This window comes from Drosophila miranda, chromosome XL (genome assembly GCF_003369915.1).
Source record: "Drosophila miranda strain MSH22 chromosome XL, D.miranda_PacBio2.1, whole genome shotgun sequence".
Classification (NCBI taxonomy): Eukaryota; Metazoa; Arthropoda; class Insecta; order Diptera; family Drosophilidae; genus Drosophila; species Drosophila miranda.
Genome location: NC_046673.1, coordinates 11,007,876 through 11,023,395, shown reverse-complemented (window position 1 = coordinate 11,023,395; position 15,520 = coordinate 11,007,876). Strand labels below are relative to the sequence as shown.

The window sequence follows — 15,520 nt, the reverse complement described above, 5'->3', positions numbered from 1 at the left end:
AGACAATGCAATTGTTTCTCTCTTCTGCACGTTAAAGCCTCAGTTTATTGTTCCACCCGCAGTCGCTGCTGCTGTTCCCGCTTGTTAATTATATGCGCGAATGGCTAAAACCAAATTCAAATGCACTGTCATGGACGACAGCGACGAGGGAGGGAGCTTCGGCTGCAGCGACTTCTCCAATGCCCTGCAATGCCCCACCCTCTTCCCATAGAGAATAAGAGTATCTGAAACCCCTCTCAAAGATCCACAAGAAAGAAAGCCCAGAGGAATCCCACAATCCTTTCACTCCTTAAAGAAACAAAAGAGAACAACTTGTAGATGGGATTATGGGATTTGGCAATCAGAATTCGAAGGAAACTATCGAAAACGGATTTGAATCTTTTGTGGTTATTCTTTGCATTTCCGTTACTTTGAAGTCGCTTTTCGCTGGATGCTGGAAAATTGAATAATTCGAGGGGCACAAACAACTACAGCAGCGGCAACAGCGGCAACAATTAGCAGCGCCACTCGGTTCGTAATTCATATGTCATAAATCCATCTGTCAGTCAGTCAGCGGCCAGAACGCCAGAGCATTTGCGTATCGTATCTGTATCTGTATCTGTATCTGCATATGTACGAGTATCTGTATCAGCCACTTGTCTGGCAGAGACTGGAAGTTGCCTGCTTGCCACACCGATTCGTAGGCGATGTCGTCATCGTCATCGTCGTATATACTTATAAGTATCTGTATATTGTACGACGAGTATTTATGTAGCTTAACAATCATCATCATCTTTTTTGTTTCCCTCTTTTCTGTGGCCTGCGACACGCCCCACCCGCCATCTATATGGGGGGGGATATGGGATATGGTATATAGTAGATGGATATGGATATGGTGGCAATTGATGATGATATGGTGTGTGGTGTGCTGTGGTGGCTGTTGCTCCAGCTAAACATCAAATTAAGTCGATTGTATAACAGACATCACTTGAGTGTGGAGTCGAGTGGAGTAGAGCCTAATCGCTGTTTTTGGTCCCCAGATGATTGGCGATGATACCATATGATGATGGATCTATCTAGTAGAGGCGGGGGCAGCGGCGGAGGCGCAGACTAGACCACTTCAAGGTTTCATCACACAGAAAACATTCCTCGTTAAGCCTCTTTTGTGTATCTTTTATGTAGAATTGATGTTGTGCGGTAGACCATGGATAGGGCTCTGTCTTTGACTTCTAGTAGCTACTATGGGTGTTCCTTTGTTGATCAGAGATACCTTTAAACGTACGCCCAAAGGATCATCAGTAGATCATTGCAGACTTGCATTGAAACTGTTTACAGAAGTTTGGAAGGAACACTGGAATAATGAAGGAATATTTTGTGGTCAGACGAGTCCAGTATCTGAATTTATCCCAAAATGTATCTTCAATAAAGAATTGTAACAAGTTAGCCAGCATATGGGATTGTCTTTTAATCGTCCTACATATTTTGGCACCTGGTCAGGACTTTGCACAACAAAAAGATGCACAAGTACATGACTTCCAGGAACAAATGGAATGGAATGCATTTGGAGAACGTACTCTAGGTTCTTCCATTTCTGTGTGCTTCATGTGGCATCTGCAAAGATCTTCCAAGAGCTTTTTCCTGAGGGTACCCAATGGCTTTTCCTGCGAGTATTTTATTTGCTGCTGTTTCTGTCTCTAAAACAGTACACCAAATGATTTTGTTTATATTTTGTTGTTCCGCATTTCGGATTTTCGACTCAATTTGCGTGATTTGTTTACACGAGGCCCCAGAAATTTGTTTATTTCGCACCTTGGGATGCGTTTGAAATCATTTCCAAAAATACAACGCCAAAAACCCAACCAAATATTTTCCCTCGCCCTCGGCCCCTCTCGATCATCGGTTGGCGATCACAGAGCGCTTTTCTGGGATAAATTTAGCAAAAATTGTGAAGGAAGAAGAGAATCGCATAAACAAACGCAAACGTAAACGTAAAAGCAAAAGCAAAAGCAACAGCAAGTTCACACACAGTTCTTCCATGAAAAAGAAAAGCAGAAAATGCCTCAGTACCAGTATGAGGCGTCCCCTACTCCTCCTAAGAGCCCGCTGGAACCAAACAAAAACAAAACAAAAAAAAAAAACAGGCAAAAAACCATTAAAACAGTTAAAATTGCTTTATGTATTTCAACATTATGGCCAACAGACAGACAATGTTGTGCCCTGTTGGGGCGCTACTTGGAGCCACGACAGACAGACAGAGAGAGAGAGAGAGAGAGCGAGAGAGAGAGACAATGAGGCCGGGGCCGGGGCCGGGGTCTGGGCTCCTCTTTTTGCCCTGTAAATAATTTACATAATATGCAACACATGTTGACACGAATAACAAGCGGCAGAAGAGGAAGAGGGCCCAGAAGGGGGCCCAGAAGGGGGCCCAAAAGAGGGACGGGGGGGGGGGCCTAACATCAGTTCCAGTCTCCCTCCATAGTTTGTCGTGTGAAAATTGCTTTGGCTTCCCGCCTTCCCCTGATTCCCTTCCCCCCGCAGGTCGCATGCAGATGATGATCGCTCTGATGACTACTTCTAACGGGGAAATACTCGCAAGTTCTAGTCATCAGGGAAATGGGCAATAGATGGGCTTCCAGAGCGCCAGAGACCCAACAGATGATGATGTGGAATCCCTCGAGGGCCCATCCGTAGGCTTCGCGATCTCCAAACTTCGTCCTTGGTGCAGGTTCTGTTGTGCGAAAGACTTAAGGAACGACCGATAGGAAAGAGCCACATGCCAGCTTCAGGAAGGCATTTTTGATAACCTTTTGAGGCTGGAAATTCGTACTTAAATTCTCAGAGAAGCCATCGATAAAAGGATACAAATTTCTAGGGGTCCCCAACCCCCCCACGCCCCAGTGATTTTTGGTGAGAAACCGCGAATATCCGCTTAAAAATGGCTGAAACGTGAACGTGCCTTCCCAAATGACAACCGGACGGAGAGAAGCCAGCGCAATTTCACTTTTTTTTGTTGTTGTTGTTTTTGTTTTTAATTTAATTTGACTCTGGGGCCAATGAACCCCTCCCTCTGTCTGTAGCCCTCCCTGTCAGCCTGCAGCTCCCTTTGATCTGCTCTCCACGAAATGGATAGTACTTAAAGCGGGGCTGTGCTGTTGCTTTTGTTTAATTTGCAATCATCATCATTGTTCTGAATGAATCACCAAAACAAAAGGCAAACAAAAGAGCCCCTCCACCACACACGCCCCAACAAATGCCCCCCATCCACCTTACAAGGCAGCAGAGGTACAGACAGACAGACAGCCAGAGAGAGAGAGAGTCCCCCAATGTGGAGTGTACCATAACTTTGTCAATAGGCTTGTCATTACCCCATTGGGGTAATTTCTTGTCGATTAAAATCGATTTCGGTCCACAGAATCTGTGGAACAAGATCACTTTTTAAGAAATAAAGGCAACACCAAAGAAATCACGCTCTCTCAATCTCTTCGTTATTCAACGCAGATCCTAAGATGCAACATCAATGTGTGTGCAGATGCGTTCCATAAGGATTGTTAATACTCCTTTCAAACTGTAGAAACCAGACCCAGACACCCCTTGAGATCTGTTGGGTTTATTCCCAACGAAAACTATTAAATTTCATTCCCGCATAGCTCGGGGCGAATGCTAACCAAAGGCATGTATCCGTTCGCTTATGGGACATTTTTACAGCAGATCGCCGAATGGGGTGGAATGGAAAGAGGAGTGTTCCTGCCCTCCTCTTCCCCCAAAAGCAAGGTCATACAAGGTCCTATTCTTTTCCATCTTCTTTGGATTGTTCTACCCTCGATCATCGGATTGCTATTCTAGCCATAGATCTATTGGTCGTCTGGCCCTCAAGGGTGTTTAAACTTCGGGGCGCCCCCAAAGTTGGTTTCCTTTTGCATTGTTTTTATTTGCCAGGTTGTGATTCTTTGCGTACCTTACCACACTCCGTTTCTCATACTATTCCCCCTCCGCACCCGCTACAACCATCGCTCTCTCTCTCTCTCTTCTATCATTCTCGAGTGCGTGTTCATCTGTGTGTGTGTGTGTCGCAATTATCGCCGCAATCATCGTGGTCCATTTTGATCTCCTCTCCTCATCACTAACGTCAATTACGCCGGCTCGTCTTCAATTCGCCCCGTTCCCTGTTCGCCGCGTACCCTTGTTCGACCCATTCTACACGTTCCATGTTCGCCCCCGTTCGCCGCCGTTCCCTGGTCGCTCCCACAGACACGCACAGACGAGAGAGACAGAGGGGAATGGGAATAGAAAAAAATTGAAGGAAGATGAAGATGAAAGAAATGCCATAATAGAAATCTAAGATCTTGCAACTGTTTTGTGCGGCAGCCCCAAAGCCAACGACCTGCGGGGCCAGTGTCCAGCAGACCCCCAGGTGTACCCTGGGTACCCTCCAGTGGACCCTCCTCTGACCGATGGATCCGCCGCTTGCATAACGAACACCTCTGTTGCGCTCTGCTGGCGATGATCTCTCCATCTCTCTGTCTCTCTGTCTCCGTTGTTCTGTTGTTCCAATGTGACAATACAATACAATACAATAGATGGGGCTTTTTCCCACGTAGCCAGAGTCGAAAAAAAGTGCTTATTATAAAGCGATACTCATTAAAATAGGGTATAGCCGTAAACCCGTACACCCGTACACCCGTACACCCCTACTCTCCTATTAACCATAAACACAACGAGCATTAGGCCGCCCCCTCCTCCTCCAACGCCTCATAATCAACTCCTCTCAGAATAATAATCATAATAATCTACCCCAAATGAGATTCTGGGGACTCATTTGGGTTTCGGCTCCCATGGAGGTACATTTATAAATGTAGATCCTACCTTTACCTTTGGGGAATATCATACCTATGAAAAGCATAAGCTATAAAGTAGGCCCTTGGATACCCTGCCTCATCATTTCAGCACTTCAAGTGTGATCCTTCGATTGGGGAACCCGTTCCGAAGCATTTATCAATTGTGGAATTGCTGCCAAGATGTTTTTCCATCGAATATTCCCATCAATCATCCTTCCATCTGGCTCTTGCGCCCCCGACAACAGTCTGAAGCGCGGGTTATCTGCTGCCCCACCTTCAGGTGCAACCCCTGCGAGGCCCCACAGAGGCTCCACATCTGTACATATATAATCAGCAATAGTCTGGGCAAAGTCTATGCCTGTCTGTCGTCGTCGTCGTCGTCATCGTCATCGATGCCCCCCCGACGACGTGCAAAAATGCATCTCCTGCCAAATTATTCATTTTGCGGGACGCCCTCGAACGCCAACGCCTTTTGTTGTTCCGCTGCTGTTGCATTAATCAGCAGAAAGAAAGAAAGACACAGACAGACAATGAAAAAAAAAAAAAAACCAGAGTTTCCTGAAGACAGCTTTTCAGCAATGAAGCGCGTTGCATGCTGCCTGCCCCCTGGCCCCTGCCCCAGGCCGCCCGACGCCTCTATATGGAGGCGCATCCGCTGCAGCAGTTGCCGCTTTGTTCTCACTGTCTTGGAGTTGGAGTATTTTCCCATATAAAAACCACAGAGACTGCCAAGAAAAAAGCATAGAGTCCTGGTATTTCAACTAGAGAATACCCTACCATTGCTTGACTAACGGTGGATAAAGAGTCTTCTTATTGAGTCTCTGGGAGATACTGAGATCAGCAAAAAGTAGAGCCTGTAAATGATCCATAGGTCCTTCCATAGCAACCCTGCATAGCCCTTACTTCGGGACCAATAAACCATTACAACCCTCTTGTTGTAAATGATTTAGGAATCACTTTTGATTTTTTCGTGTCTTCTTCGATTAAGAGTCTCACTGAGAAAGACTTTTGGGTTCAAAGAGTACTTCAGGGTAACTCTCGCTCTCTCTCTTTCTCCCTCTCTGTCTGTCTCTCTATCGTACGATATCGAATTCTGAATGATTCTGGTCATTGGCTTGCACTTCCGCTGCGCTCAGGTCCGTTGTGTGGCAGGCCCGTCCTGCTCTTTTTTTGTGGCTTACAGGTGCCGACCGTAGGCGTTGCGGTTGACTGATTTGATGCCGCAGAGAAACGGAGAGAGAGAGAGAGAGAAACACAGCTACAAAGGTAACGAATAGATAGAGACAGCGACAGCGACAGTGTGGGACACATTAAATCGAGAGAACAGCTGCTACTTTTGCTTCCACTTGTGCTGGTTTTGCTGCTGCTGCTGCTGCTGCTGCTGCTGGAGCCAAGAGAAAGTAAAAAATAAAATAAGAAATGTTTAAGCAAAGTCAAGCGGCGAAATTAATGTTCAGCAGCACCGCAGCACGCAGCACGCAGCACGCAGCAGTGCCACACAGTGCGGCAGTGTGGCAGAGTCGTTAGACGCTATATGGTAGATGGTAGATGGTAGATGGTGTGACTGTGACCAGTTTTCTTTTCCACACGCAGCACCACCAGCAGATGAAAAAATACAAGAAAAATACACGCACGCAAGAGGAAAATCCAGTCATAGAAAAACCACAAAAATCCAAATACGAGGCCTAGAATTCAACAAACCCCATTTTCATCGAGCTGTAGGTTGGGGCTTGGGGGATCTGCGGGGTGCTGGGGTGATCTGCGGATTGGGGAAATGCAAAAACGAAACGAGAGAAAGTATTCAAAGCCAATTGGCGCGTGGAAGACTGCGATTGGACCCAATAAATCTTTTTTGTTCTCTGCGTTGAAAAATGTACATTGAAAATATAATAGAAACAATGTAAGCTTAGTTTTAATGGATTTTCGAGCTTGAAAACAGCAAGTCGGGGCTTAGAGTCCCACTGGGAGAGAGCTGGCTGTGGAGAGAGGAGCAATAAAAGCTGAGAGCAGATCTGCAGGGGGTCTGTGTGAATGGCAACCGTTTAGCGAACGCAGAAATGCGTTCCCCATTGAATGATCTCATGCGTGGGTGTTCCATTCCGCACCATTCCATTTGCGCGCACAAGCGGACATTTTCAAGCCATTCCATTCCGTTTCACGTTGGCATTAAACCAAAAGGCAACGAGCATGAAATTGAATAAGTTAAAAGGAACATTTAAGCCACGAAAAAGAGTGCAAAACAGAGAAAGGAAATGAAATTGGTGGAGAAAAGTGCGCAGTGCGCAATCGGATAGTCGCGCAGTCGCGAACCAATTTGGTTAAACAATTAGTTGAACAATTTTCAGAGTCACAAAATTTAAGAGGCAGCCCCAAAGAGCGGGCTTAAAGACTGCCACTGGCACTGGCCCACTGGGTTCTTGTTGTTGTGAGGGCCAACACGCCATGACCATAAATCTTAATTGCCGGAGCAGGCAAGCGAAACAACCGCCCGAACAGAAGTCGGGCCTCATTCGGTGGCGCCTCTTGAGAGTGTCGCGCGTGTTCTACCCCTAACGTGTCTGTGTCCGTATCCTTTTCTCAGGGCACAACCATACCATGTCAAGGCTAAGGAAATAAACCAAAAATAAACTAAAACCACACAAAAACCAAAAATAGAAAAAAACCATCAAACCGCAAAAAACCAAAAGCAAACCAAAAAAAAAACAAAAAAATCCACAAGAATCCACTAAAAATACTACACCGCAAAAAGAATCCACTAAAAATACTGCAACCCAAAAAGAAAACTAAGAAAATACCAAACGCAAATACCAAAATAAATACCAAAATCAAGAATGAACTGCGGTGCTTTGCGCACAGTCAACGATGGAGGAGGAGGCGGAGGCGGAGTGACCGGAGGAGTGGTGCATATGCAACAAACGACGAAAATGAACTCCATGCCACGCAGCACAGTCCCACTGCAACAGCTGCAGCTGCAACTGCAGCAGCAGACCCAATCCCAGTGCCACCGGGCGGTGGCAATCGAGCAACAACCGCCAGCGGCGGCGGGTGCTCTCCGACGCAGCACAATCCCGCGGGGCCGTGGCCTGGCCTCCTGTTTGCGAGGCGAACGGGATGATGCACCCACACCGCCCATCCATGAAGTGCACTGTGATCTGCAGCAACTGCAGATGTTGCAACAACAGGAGCAGCAGCAGCAGCTACAGGATCGCTGTTCCGTGCCAGCCAGTGCAACGACATTGGAGCCTGCTACGGGCAGGAGTAAGTATATTCCAAGTCCACCCATCTCACCTTTTCTGTGCCTCTCTGGGAGTCATCATTCATGACGACGGATGTGATGTGACATCATCGAGAATCATTGGAGGTTCAGTTATTTCCCGCTTTGCAGCATATACATACATGACCCGCCAGAAGTGTAATGCCAGATAATGCCACAAATCATTGAACAAAAATGAGATGAAAAGTGTGGCGCGGAAGGCATGGGAATTTCGAGAGCCTCTTTAGAGTCATTCCCCCAGAGGCACCAGACCCCAGGCACAAGACCTCTCCCGGGTCATCCATCCATCCATTCATTCATCTACCAATAACAATTGCTCAATTTATGAGTTTGCTCTACATTGTTCTGTATCTGTATCTTTTGCCCCCCGGTTCTTGCTGGGTATCTGGGGCTATGTAACGCCTTAACGCTGAATTTGCGCATTTTACAGTCCAACCAGTCCGTACCATTGCTCTATGAGCACCACACATGTGTCTGCCCCAGTATCAGCTTCAGCTTCAGCCTCCCTGCTGTACGAGTATTCATATTTTGCATTAATTGAAATGAATTCATAACAACAAACGACAGCAACACTCGTAAGGTCGGAGGGGGGGCTATGTAAATGGGTCGTCAAGTCGAGTCGAGTCGAGTCTTGTCTTTAAAGATACGAGATACGAGAGTACGAGTACGAGTACGAGACACGTACAAACACACTGTTTAACTTCCTCGAAACTTGAAATGTCAGATGTCACAAAAGCGAATAGATCGAATATCTATACGATATGCACTCATTTACATGCGATGGAGGATTCGTTGGTTACACTAGTTGGTACTGCGATGCGATCTGTTCAGTAAAAAACAGCTGATGTTCTGTTTTCCAACAATATTGGACTATTTTTGATGAACACTCGTATTAATGTGGAATTTATTATGTGATTTGTAGAATTTAAAAACCGCTCGTGGCGAAACGTTCACACGTGAATGGCAAAAGAGCAGCTGACTGTCTGGCTACCAAGTATCTTATCACATCGAATAATAATACCATTTAAAACCAAAATATTGCCATAATTTTAACAGAATTGAATGTATATAATTTTGTATCGATATCTTCGCGAATCGTTCGTGTCCTTTTGCCTATGAGAAATTTATACAGCGCATCGACGATTGTGCTTCATTAAGCAATAGATTGAATAGGTATTTGAAATATTTAACTTTTTAACAAGGTTATTTTTTTTGTTCTCAATTGTGGGAAACAATGGAAAACCATGGGAAAGAAAAATATGGCATGCAAATGCTTTGAATTGTCTAGCAATTAAGTTCGCGTTAAAGTAAATGAAACTGTAAATGTACTGTTCCACACTGTACAATATATTATTATCTTATGGCTGCCCACTAATTTGCATTAAACACTAATCCATTGCAATTTTCTTTACTATTTGCAGGTGAGTACAAATCGAAGACACTGCCGCGTATACATTTCGATACGGCGCTAAACGATACATCCCTCAATGAAGGTAACAAGAAAATCGATTATATACCTTAATAAGGAATCGAGGAGATTCCATTTGGGACATGGGGGATTGGGGATCATCTGTCTCTCTATGCCCCTCAATGGGGTGACATTGTTTTGATTGCTGACATTCACATGTGGCGCTAAAAAAAAAGACCGATTCTCAGAGACCTAAAAACCCACTAATGCGTCAGACGACTCGCGCTGGGTCTCTCTGGGGCTGCTCTGGGGCGTGTGTTTTTTATTTTGCCAGCTAAGCGTAATGTGATCGTTGAACAGCAGCTCCGTGGGGGGAAGGGGATGGGAAGACACCCCAGCGCATTATCTGCGGGTGTGAATTACTGGAGGAACTATCTCTGGCATGCGCTGAGTGGACAATTTTCTGTCTGGGGCTGTTATCACAGAAATTTCCGAAATTTAATGTATGTATATATTTCACGGGGTTTCGATCTTCAAATTATTGAACGGATAGCATCGAACGATTATAGAGTGTAGATGATAACATTTCTGGCGATTTTTTGATGTGGAATATCTTCAAATGTCAATTCTACTTGATTTCTACATGGATTATACACTGAAACCCCGAAAAGTATGCATCACAAGTTTTTGGAGTAGTTCTCCGCTTGGCCGCAAACATAGCCGGGGCGCGCTAGCCTCCACAAGAAACCGTTGAAATAGTGATGGAATGAAGGAAGGGGGAAGGAGGAAGAGCCTTCCTGCTCTGAAGGGTAACAAAGGGAAAGAATGTTTTGAGGAATGAGTTAAATACCAGTATATATGTAAAAACAAATATACATACATATGTGTGTATGTATGTGTACGTACATAAGACGTAACGATCACCTGGGATATAGGGTTGAAAACTCTTTCTTTTCTCCCCCCTTATGTGCCGTACCCACATGTGCGACATAACAGTTCATTGTGCCCTAGGCTAATGGTTACGAAAATGGAACTGCGAGTGGATGCCGGGCCTCATAAACAAGTCGCGCAGTTCCGTTCCGTTAAGGTAATGCCTATAGGTAAAAAATGGTAAAGGAGCGGAGGCGAACGTGTCGCATAAAACCCCCTAGTCACGCACTTCCGCAGCGCAGAGAGCATGTCCGCTGTTTGAAGCGGGGGTGGAAAGAGGAGAATAGTGTGCCTAGCGGGAGAAATGGGAAATAGGAGAACAGCGTGCTAAGCGGGAGGAAGAGGAAAGAGGAGGAATGGTGGTAAAGGTAGAGTGGAGCGGTGCGTTACGAAGGGTGGGGTGGGGACCGGGGTACTCTCTAATTTGCTTATATTATACGTTGCCCGGGCTGCCGTCTAAGTAGTGGGAACCTACATACATATATGCACACACACAGCACACAGACAAACCTGTTCTCTCTCAATTAGATCAATTACGAGGCACATTGCCACTCTTGCCCTTATGTTGCTTTTAAGTTGCGTGGCTTTCCAATCCGTTTCTTGTACACTTTGTGCCCTACGCTACCCCCAACTGCCAATGGAAGGGCATATTGATTTTGGTCATCGATCGCTAATAGTCTTATGAGATTTCCCCATTGGCTAGGTTGAATGCTACCAGGTATGTGTGTATGTGAATCGCAAATACCCATATAAGCGTTATTTATTTTGAATTATTATTTATGTGGAATGGTGTGAGAGGGAAGATCTGCTGTCAGAACGATGTAATCGATTACTTTCGTTCATTCTTATTACAATTAAATCGGCTAGCTTTGAGAGTTTTATGCTAACTTCAACAACAACACAACCCAAAATATTTCTTCTGCAGCGCATTGGAAAGTCCGTGTGGCCCATATTTCCCTTACTCGCTCTGGCACACAAAATCCTCTCTTGATGATCTCGCTCTCTGGTGATTTTTCGCTCTCGCACTTCGTTTTCGTTTTGACATGAGCGCATGGTACAATTTTATTAGGTAGCAGATCACAGCATGTAAGAAAGAGGGTGAGCTAAGGCGTGCATGCATTGAATTTTCTGGTACGTCCATACCTTTTTTGTAGCCTTGCCGGAAACATGTTTTCGAGCAGCACTTTCGGTACATATTATTATTATTAGTATTATACTTCTTAAATAAAGAGAGTTTATGTGGGCCATGATCGTTTTTCCATCGGTATGTTTGCAGTATATTTTGAAAATGAGACGGTATATTTCGGTACATTTCTGACGGTCAAACGGTATATTTGATCAGGAGAGTGCTCTCTCCTGCGACGTAAAAATGAGTCGTAGCTTCGAATGGGCACACACCCTCTTTTTCCTTCCATTATGTAGCAAATGTGTAGTTACCATGTAATAAATTGAGCAAGCAATACAAAACAAACACCATTAAATCTGAAAAAAGTAGTGTCGAAAAAAAATAGCAGCAAACAGCTAGCAGTTTGTTCTTGCGTACAAATAACTGCGCGGTTGAATACAACAGCAGAAGCTGCGCGCGGTCTTTACATGTAAAAAGAAGATAGTGTTGAATTCAGAAAAGTCCGTTGGTGAACCACAAAAATATCCAATTATCGTGTTCGGAAATGTTCATTGATAATTTGAAAAATAAAAGATAATAAAAGAGCGCATGGTGATCTAAAATTCTCTTGGTGTCGGAATGTACGAATTACCGTTGAACGTCGCGGCAGGTTCGGCCGCTCTCTGTCGCTCGTTTTACATCGCGGCCTTTTGATACCTCTTTTATACCCTAGAAAGAGGATAATTCTAAAATTGGCCTATACGTGCGCGCACGCGTATTACCGATTTATTTTTGTTTGCGTTGTACCCTGTACGTTGTTTGTTAAGTGGTTTTAACAATTTCTGTAGTTTTTGATGCCATTTTAAGATTTGGGATTTGCGCCTGTCTGGTTTTTGGACATCCGACACTTTTGGGGCATTCTTTTAATATGTGTTGATGCCTCAGCATCTGTTGTGCCCGCGACTGTGTCCTGTGCATGTGTGTTTTGTGTGTGCGTGCTGGAATTCCAGCGCTTCTTGCATCTCTGTCTGTGTGTGCGTGTGCCACACTGAAGTACTGTTTTTTTTCGAGTTGCTGCAACTAAAAACCAAATCAAAAGTTAACCAAGCGACAATGTGATGCGCGACAGTGATAAACGACACAAAACAAAAGCACAAATGGCAACAACAAAGGCAACGAGAGAGATGGAGTAACAGAAACAACAACAGCAACAACGACGACGGCTGCAGCCATAAAATAGAGATATCCAAGAAGAGAAAGAAAAAAGAAAAAAAAAACGTTGACTGCAAACGCGGAAATGCACTTGAGCGAATAATTTTATAAACCAAGCGACAAAACAAAAATAATACAAAAAAAAACAGCAACAAAAGAAGCAGAAGAAGAATCAGCAACAGAGCAAGAAATTGCTTGTCAGCAAATTGCAGACGAAAAAGGAGAAGAAGAGAAGATACCTGCACATAAACGAACGAACGGACGCTCTCTCTTTCTGTCTCCTTTTTGTGTGCGTGTGTGCGAGTGTGTGAGTGTTGTATGCGCGCTTGTGTGTGTGTTTGTGCAATGATCAGCGAGGCGCCTGCGCACAGCAGCAGCAGCAGCAGCAGTGTCAGCGTCAGCGTCAGCAGAGACCATTGAAAACGGGGCGCACACACCAAAATGTTTCAGGCGGCCGTCAGTGACGCTAGCATTACAACAACAACAAACACAGAACAAAGCAGCGACGCCGCAAACGTAACAGCAACGCCAGAGGAAAAAACGCAACGCCGTCGCTCCACATTCTATGTGCCATTGGTGATCGAAGACGAAGACGTAGAGGGGAAACAGAATCAAAAGGAGAAGGAGAAGGACTCCTCCCCCTACGGCGGCAGCAGCAGTAGCTCAAGCCTGAGTAGCAATAACAACAACAACAATAACACACCCGAACATACCTCACAACATCCCCACCAAAAGCACTCGTCCTCCTCATCGAAACACTTTGGGCTAAGGAAATCCGGCTCCGTTAAGAGCGGAGTGGCCAAGGTGAGTGCGCTCTTTGAGCGCAGCCACAGCGGTAGCGGTGCTAGCCAGAGCGGAGGGAAGGGCACCAAGATGTCACCGCCGTGCGGCTTTAATTGGAGCATCAGCGGCAGCGAGAATGCCGCCCAGTATTCCGACTCGGATGAGGACGAGGAGCACTCGGTGGAGGCGATGCATCGCGAACAGTTGCTCAAATCGCTGCCATCGGCCGCGGCATCATCCACGGCCTCACCCTCGAAGCTGAAGCGATATGGGATCGTGTTGAATGTGATCAGCCTCAATGGCAGCAGCGACTGCGACTCGGAGGGGGGTGCTTCTGGCGCCGCCCCAGTTGCCGCAGCTCCCAGGACCCACTTTAATGAGGATCACGACATTGTGATGGCCAATCCCACACCGCCCAAGCAGCAGGCCCTCTCCCTATCACCAGCCCATTCGCGTCAGTCGTCGGTAAACCAAGGCGGTGGAACCACGGCGAATGACGACGACGATGACTCAGAGATAAGTCGCATGCAGACGAATACCTCAACTCCCATCAAGCTGATGAAGTCGCGATCGCGCACGAACATACTCGCCGTACCGCTGCCCAGTGTGGAGAGAGGGCTGGCAACAACAGCTGGGACAGCGACAGCGACTGCGTCATCACCTGGCGGGAGCAGCAATTCCACCACAACGACAACCACAACGCTGATTACGCTGCGAGCCAAATCGAAGACCCTACCCCAGAACCTATCCCCGTCAGTAGCACTTCGCGAGGCAGCCGCTCTGCACCAGCCGTATCCGCATCCGCAGCCACATCCGCATCCGCACAACCTGCCCAAACAGCGGCAACTGTTCGGCGGGAGTACGGCCAGCCATTTGCCAGAGCAAAGTGGCTCCTCTCCCTACAAACTGCAGGGCAGCGCCTCGGCCACATCGATAATCACGCACAGTTTCCCGCCGAAGAACCTCTTTCTGCTCAAGTCGACGCCCAGGCTGACTGCCGCGGAGGCGACTGCTGCTGGCACGTGTCCGCCGCCGGTGAGCACATCAGCGATCTGTTCGCCGCCCAAGAAGTCGCTCAGCTTTATACGACGCGCCCACTCCACGAAAGTGTCGCGCAGCCATTCCCTGCTAAAGACCATCGGGGGAGGAGTGGCAGGGGGACTGGCAGGAGGAGGTGGAGGAGGCGGAGAACTGGCGCACCAGAGCCTGCTGATGATGCAATCGAGCAGCCAGTATTCGCAGCAGGGATCGCTGTCGGCGTCGTCCAGCTGTGCTGGCGACAGTGGCATCGGCACCGGCAGCTGGGGCAAGCACTTTTATCTGGCCTACGATGTCTGCCCCCTGGGTCTGGACGAGCTGAACAGCTACTTTCAAACGGACCACTGCGAGGAGCTCATCTGTGAGCGTTTCAAGGTCAAGGATCTGGTGATGCATGCCACAGCGAATAGCTCGGTCACAGCCGGCGAAGGATGCACCACAACGACAACATTGGATGAGGAGGATACGACAGTGACAGCGGACGATGATGCGGGACATCATTCTGGTAGGTCTTTAAAGAACAAGCTTCATCCTCTTCCAAGTCTCCGTCCCAGTCCCAGTCTTTCTTTCGTTCTTCCTTCCTTTGTTTTGTGTGCGTGTGTGTGTTTCCTGTTACAATCGATCCCAAAAAACAACCCCCAAAAATAGGGTTCGGTAAAAGGTTGGAACGATCCGTTTCCCCCGTTTCGTATCGATACGATCCCTTTCGCAGTCTATTTATGCTCTACTGGCTGTTGCGAGTGGTGTGTGGCGGGGTGTTGTGGAGGGGAGGGGACAGCGACACATGTACACACACACAGGGTCGCGATAAGATAAGATGGCACCTAGCACACACCTCACACCCCACCCCGAGAATTCCCATACCGTACCCCATTCCACCATTCCACTAGCCCGCTCTTATTATTAAGCCTTCCTGTTTCGTTCGTTTCTTTTTCTTTTTTTTTTGCGTCGTTTTG

At 46.7% G+C, this 15,520-nt stretch overlaps 1 protein-coding gene across 7 annotated transcripts in view; it reads left to right on the top strand.

The window, feature by feature from the left end:
- Positions 1-15,520, top strand: part of LOC108153220 (probable Ras GTPase-activating protein) — a 43,448-nt gene that overhangs the window by 18,219 nt on the left and 9,709 nt on the right. For 2 of the 7 annotated variants that reach the window (XM_017283069.2, XM_033393233.1), the window contains one exon: positions 9,510-9,581. The exons of 2 other annotated variants lie outside the window; for them this stretch is intronic. In XM_017283069.2, coding sequence (XP_017138558.1) covers positions 9,510-9,581 — 72 coding nt within the window. Of the gene's footprint in view, positions 1-7,383; positions 8,073-9,509; positions 9,582-11,863; positions 15,070-15,520 lie in introns of those variants that run through there. 3 more of the 7 variants (XM_033393228.1, XM_017283060.2, XM_017283052.2) reach the window with 3 other exon arrangements.